Genomic DNA, 6,345 nt, shown 5'->3' with positions numbered 1-6,345 from the left:
GTAATCTGAGGGTCGCGAATTCGAACTCCCCCGTCCCCAACCAAACATGCTCGCCCTTTCAACCGTGGGGGCGTTATAATGTGACGGTCAATCCACTATTCGTTGGTAAAAGAGTACCCCAAGAGTTGGCGGTGGGTGGTGATGACTAGTTGCCTTCCGTCTAGTCTTACACTGCTAAATTAGGGACGGCTAACGCAGATAGCCCTCGTGTAGCTTTGCGCGAAATTCCAAAAAACAAAACAAAACAAACCACGTACCCGAGACAATAGTACCAAATATAACCAAAAACGATCTCCAGTTGAAGGAGCAACAAAAGGCACAAGTTGCTTCCACAACATGCTCAATCAAGCAGCTGAAGAATGAAATTGATATTCATGCTCATCGGGATTGGATATGGCAGATGTAGTGTAGTTGATATTTTATTACAATTCTTCTTTGCTTTCACTCATAAGTCCTTAACTCTATATGAAGAAATGTTAGTCAAGTTGCCAAACTTTGGATTTTTGTATAGACTGTTGAAATGGGCCCTCGTAAATTATATAGATTATGGAAAGCCAGCCTTACAATGGAAACTACTCTGTAAGGCTATTGTCAAGATATACAGTTGTCATAGAAAATAAATGGTCGAGGTGACATGGACTGTACGACGTGTTTAGACACTAAAATCATTTTGATCTAACTTGCTCAACATTTGTATGAGTTCTCATTATCCAAATTACGTTGATGTAATATTGCTTTACAAAAATTCGTAGAAATTCCTCCAAAGTAGCTTCCATTTTAAAACATACCTTTAGTTCGATTGTGGGAAATTTTATATGATACAATATAAAGTTGTACTTACAGGAATTGGAAAACAAACGAAAATAGATCAACTTAGCGCTTCAAGACCATCCAGAAATAATCGTGCAAAAAGTCATACCACAGCTATGGTAAACAAAGTGTAGCGTCTTGTAATAGATAAGAATTCACGAATACAAGGGTCATTGGCAAAAGCTGTCCATATGTCCCGTGCAACAATCTATATATATATACATAAAAGCCACATTCTGTTCGTAATGCTCCCTTTGTTGGTAACGCTCTACTCTCTATTTGTGATACTAATTTTGTTGGTAATGTTCATATTGGCTAAGTGGTTAGTCTCAAGCGGAAGCCTTGTGCTCAAATCCTACTCAAATAGGGATTTTTTTATAACTTTTAATTATTATCTCATCATGCTTAGAGCAATTTCTTACATTATTAGAAAAAAACACGAATAATATGATAGTTTACATTTGGGATTTGAATTGTTTGTGAACATTCAATTATAAAGACTGGGTGTCACACTGGTTATAGTGGTCAACTATCATATGAAGGTCTCACGCTCAAACCCCAGTTAATTATTATATTTATGTTTTTATATATTTATTATAATACTTACATCAAGCTCTTTGAATATTCAGAAAAATAAGAATACCATTATAGATTACATTAGGGATCATAACACATTACATATAAAAACCAGTGTCAGTCTATGTCAAACACAATTTAAGTATCTTTTAAAGACAGCAGATAGTGTCACAATGCATTATTATTGATGTTTTTCACCTTAGGTAAGATATTTTTTCTAATCAAGGACCATTTACAGATGATGATAAAATATACACAAAAAATGTTATTTTCGTGAAATGCTAGAAAAAAGATAAATATTCTTCATACATATTTTGCTACTATAGTGTAAATAAGTTTTAGAAAATATGTTGATAAAACATTTATTCATATTTAATTGTACGAAGAAACATTAATCAGCATTCATCTAGTACGTAACATAATCAGGAAAGATCTTCGTCTGGAAACAAGGCCAACAAAGTATGGTTTCACCGAGATAAGGCTTCCAAGCATACCTCCTGTTTAACCATCACATACCTCAAGAGCTGGAAAATGAAATAGGTATTCTTGCTATTTCATACAAAGACATACTAGTCAAGCCACCAAATACAGCACCTATGAATTTCTGTGCGATCAGACTGTTGAAGTGATTGCGGGAAAACCTTTGTCCTCGTACATTAGATGGATAATGGAATATTTCTAGAGAGGAGTGGTGTGTTTTTGACACAATGGTCTTGCAATAGAGTTTTTTTTGCAATAGAAGTACGTTGTAGGGCTGTTGTTAAGATGCACAGTCGTCAGATTGAGCATAACTGGACATAGCAATATAGACTGCAGTGATGCTCCAAAATCACTTGAATATAATATACGCAACCCTCTGTAATACCGTTAACTTCATTTAGCAAACGTATCAGCTGTACATTCTTAAGCAACCTTTTTTGATACACACGGTGATTATCCAATGCAAATGAAGAAAAACTGTAACTTAGTAATAATTTTTTCCTATACTATTGAATGATTGGATTTTCAGTGTTTAACATAATACCATGCAACTATATTAATACGCTTCTAAACATAGACATACCTCCTGTATTGAACAACTTTAAATGCCACAGACGATGCCCAGCACTGGATTATTGAAGACCATATCTATGTCAGAAAAATAAAATTGAAACTGTGTATTTTTAAAGTATCTTATGGGTAAATATTGGATAAACGTGATAACCTTTAAAGTTAGTAGTTATTCAAACAAATATTTAATATATCTATATACATGAAAATGGATTTATAAACACGACAGCATAAACATTATAGAACCTGACTTTGTAAAAACCATATTTCATTAAAACTTTATTCATTATAACATCTATATATAAAACTCAAAATCTCTCTGTTTGTTTGCTCGTTTATCCGCCGCGTTCACTGCGTAAGTGAAAGTGCGCAAAACGACAATTTTTCGTTGATATACGCGTCTATCGTCTGCTAGCCAAACCGGTAGTTTTAGCGTTAACATACACATTACACGAATAAATTCAACGCAGACTTGGCATTTTTTGGTAAGTTTGAGGTAACATATAATTTAGAATATAGCAATATAAGCCTATTTAATTATAAATAATTACTTATACATCTACTAATACCTCATATATTTAACCTCACACACAACAGAATACGGTATCAAATTCAAAAAATATATTAAATTTACATTAAAGCAAATTCAACATAATATTAAATATATATTTACGTTTGAAATTTTAATATTTGAGGAGGGGGAATAAAGCTAGGTTTATCCCGTTCGCCAGAACGGATGCTTATACGTGTGTAAGATAATCTAAATATTCTCCATAAGGGCCTATTTATCCTTGCCAATGAAAAACACACACACACACACACACACAAAACATCGTTCACAAGGAAGCCCTGATTTAAAACAGGTTCGTAGTTTATTTTCAAAAATCATACCTAAGGTCGTCTTTTTTTTTTCATAATTTCACAAAATATTTTTTTATCTATCGAAATATGGAACGGGGAAAATATTTTACTTTCTTTATCTAAAAGCTGATATTTCTGTTAGGCCGATCTGTGATTCACGATAATACCAGAAATTTTACAATTCAGTACAAATCATTGGATTTAATGACTGACACAAATAAACAAGAAAGCATTTCTACAGAGTATTAAATATTGAACTAACACAGAATCAGGTTGACGAATGTTTATTATGTTACTTATATTGAAGCAAGTAAACTGATTTAATCTGGTAACGTTTCAGTTTCATCTTTTAACATAGATTTTGTTGGATTTCAGATATTTATAACTGATATAAAATCTTCTCTGAATGTTTATAGTGCTCTTGAGTATTGAGCGCTGCTAATTGCCAAGATCTGGTTGTGAATATTATAAATTCTCAACTTGAATCTCCATAAAGTCTGCATTGATAAGCACGATAATATATGTAGAAAATAAAATTAATTTAGATTTACGTTTGACTAGGTTTGTTTGTAATTAATCACAAAGCTACACAATGGGCTATCTGTGCTCTGCCCACCACGGGTATTGAAACCCGGATTCTATCGTTGTAAGTCCGCAGACATACCGCTGTGCCACTGGGGGGCATAGATTTACGTAACTTAGTAGTTTACTAAGTTATGTAATAGAATAACTATACTAGTGCTCAAGCACAATTGTAAAAAGGCAGAAATTGTTTAAAGTAGAAATCAAGATTAGTTTTTAGAATTGAACATCGATAAAAATCACAACATTTGAGTATAAACAATATTGTTACGTTGTAAATTGATTGAAACTTACTGGTGATAATAAGATAAAAAAGTGAGAGTTGTGATGCGAAATAATGAACTTGTTTGCTTGTTTGTTTGTTTGTAATTTCGCGCAAAGTTACACGAGGGCTATCTGCGATAGCCGTCCCTAATTTAGCAGTGTAAGATTAGAGGGAAGACAGCTAGTCATCACCACCCACCGCCAACTCTTGGGCTACTCTTTTACCAACGAATAGTAGGATTGACCGTCACTTATAACGCCCCCACGGCTGAAAGGGCGAGCATGTTTTGGTGGGACGGGGATTCGAACCCGCAACCCTCATATTGCGAGTCGAGTGCCCTAACCACCAGGCTATGCCGGGCCTAAATAATGAACTATTTTACTGACTTCAATGTGCAAGCTTCATAAATTGTTTTATACAGTAAATGTACATATTTGTGTAAGCCTCATGTGTCGTTTTAAAATTGAGTTTTAAACATTTTTGTGAATTAATACACATAACTTTCGAGCCAGGGACGGACATCACACCCTCTGAAACCCATAAGTTTGATCGAAATACTTGAATTTTCTCTCATTCTCGTCATATAAATTCCAATAGAATGTGTTTCTTCTAAAATAAATGATGTAACCTTACTTCTGTCAGTCCTTTAACTCCAAGAATCGTCTCCATCTGTCCAGCTGCAGAAATTTCGGAGCCATCTTCGCCTGTCAAAAGGTTCAACCACGGAAAATTAGATGCTTCTTAAACGTATTCAATATATTACCTGTTTTCAAAATCTATTTGATAACATGTAACTATGAGAGAAAAGAACACGATATGCTATGGCTGAAAATTTCACTTTAAAATATGTTCGTTTCTCGCCACTAGTTGTTTTATGAATAGTTATTTACTATTTTACAAGGAAACATTGTATTGTTTTATAAAAATAATATTGTATTGTCTTATGAATATTTATTTATTAGTTTAAAAGGAAACATTGTATTGTTTTATGAATATTTATTTATTAGTTTAAAAGGAAACATTATGTTTTTATGAATATTTATTTATTAGTTTAAAAGAAAACATTGTGTTGTTTTATGAATATTTATTTACTAGTTTTTGAACAATTCTAAACTTCATTGTTGATTTTTTTAACTAAACTGATAAACGTCATTGTTGACACAGTTTAACTTTTAAATACTTGTTTGTTAGTTGTTAAGCACAAAGCTACACAATAGGCTATCTGTTCTCTGCTTATCACTAACGTCTGAAAACCGGTCTAACTCAATGACTAATGATCAGTCGTATGATAAATTGAGCCTCATGTTTCTTTCCCTCTGGAAATTCACATATTTTGATGATAAAAGAGAACATTTCTTATAAATTTACATACATATATCAACCGAGTTTGCTGTTTATACAAAACATGGTATAATATGTTTTTAATTATGCACAAAGCTACACAAGGGCTATCTGTGCTCTGCCCACCACGGGTATCGAAACCCGGTTTCTAGCGTTGTAAGTCCGCAGACATACCGCTGTGCCACTGGGGAGCAGGTATAATATGATTATACTTATAAACTTCCAATATCTTCTGACCATGTTATATCAGTATTTTCAATGTATGGGTACTCCCGGTAGCTCAGTGACAAATCTGAGGGCTTATCACACTAAAAATCGTGTTTCGATACCCGCGGAGGCCATAGCACAGATAGCCCATTGTGTAGGTTTCTACTTATCAACAAGCAAACTAAGTAACCAATGTATAAAAATTAAATAATATTGTACTTAGTTTATTTAATTTTAAATGACATTAACTACGATTTTTATATAAAAACCACAAAACAACACCTTTTCCTTTAAAGTTTGTTGAAATAATTGTGTAAAGTTATACATGAGTTGTTTTAACATACGTATTTTAATATATATCAGAATATTTAAAATTGCATTAGGATGTCAGCATGCAACCGTATGAGTAATATCCTATATAACTGCTGGTAGAAAAGAATAATCTTTGTTTACAAGCTTACGATTTATAGAGTTTCAAAATTAACATTATTATTAACATTTTGATATACGGCTATGCTGCTAAGATTGTTTGTTTGTTTGTTATGAATTTCGTGCAAAGCTACACGAGGGCTACCAGTGCTAGCCGTCTCTAATTTAGCAGTGTAAGACTAGAGGGAAGGCAGCTAGTCATCACCACCCACCGCCAACTCTTG

General features: G+C 33.3%; 1 protein-coding gene across 1 annotated transcript in view; it reads right to left on the bottom strand.

Annotated features, from left to right (window-relative positions):
* LOC106460401 overlaps positions 1–6,345 on the bottom strand; it is a 122,238-nt gene that overhangs the window by 50,962 nt on the left and 64,931 nt on the right. Inside the window, exons 17-18 of the mRNA XM_022387115.1 lie at positions 4,778–4,848; positions 2,450–2,514 (exon numbers count right to left, since the gene is read on the bottom strand). Of these exons, the coding sequence (XP_022242823.1) occupies positions 2,450–2,514; positions 4,778–4,848 (136 nt within the window). The remainder of the gene's footprint in view (positions 1–2,449; positions 2,515–4,777; positions 4,849–6,345) is intronic.

The sequence above is a fragment of the Limulus polyphemus genome, unplaced genomic scaffold (genome assembly GCF_000517525.1).
Source record: "Limulus polyphemus unplaced genomic scaffold, Limulus_polyphemus-2.1.2 Scaffold765, whole genome shotgun sequence".
Lineage (NCBI taxonomy): Eukaryota > Metazoa > Arthropoda > Merostomata > Xiphosura > Limulidae > Limulus > Limulus polyphemus.
The sequence above is the reverse complement of the archived record's forward strand: the minus strand, read 5'-3'. Positions and strand labels throughout refer to the sequence as shown.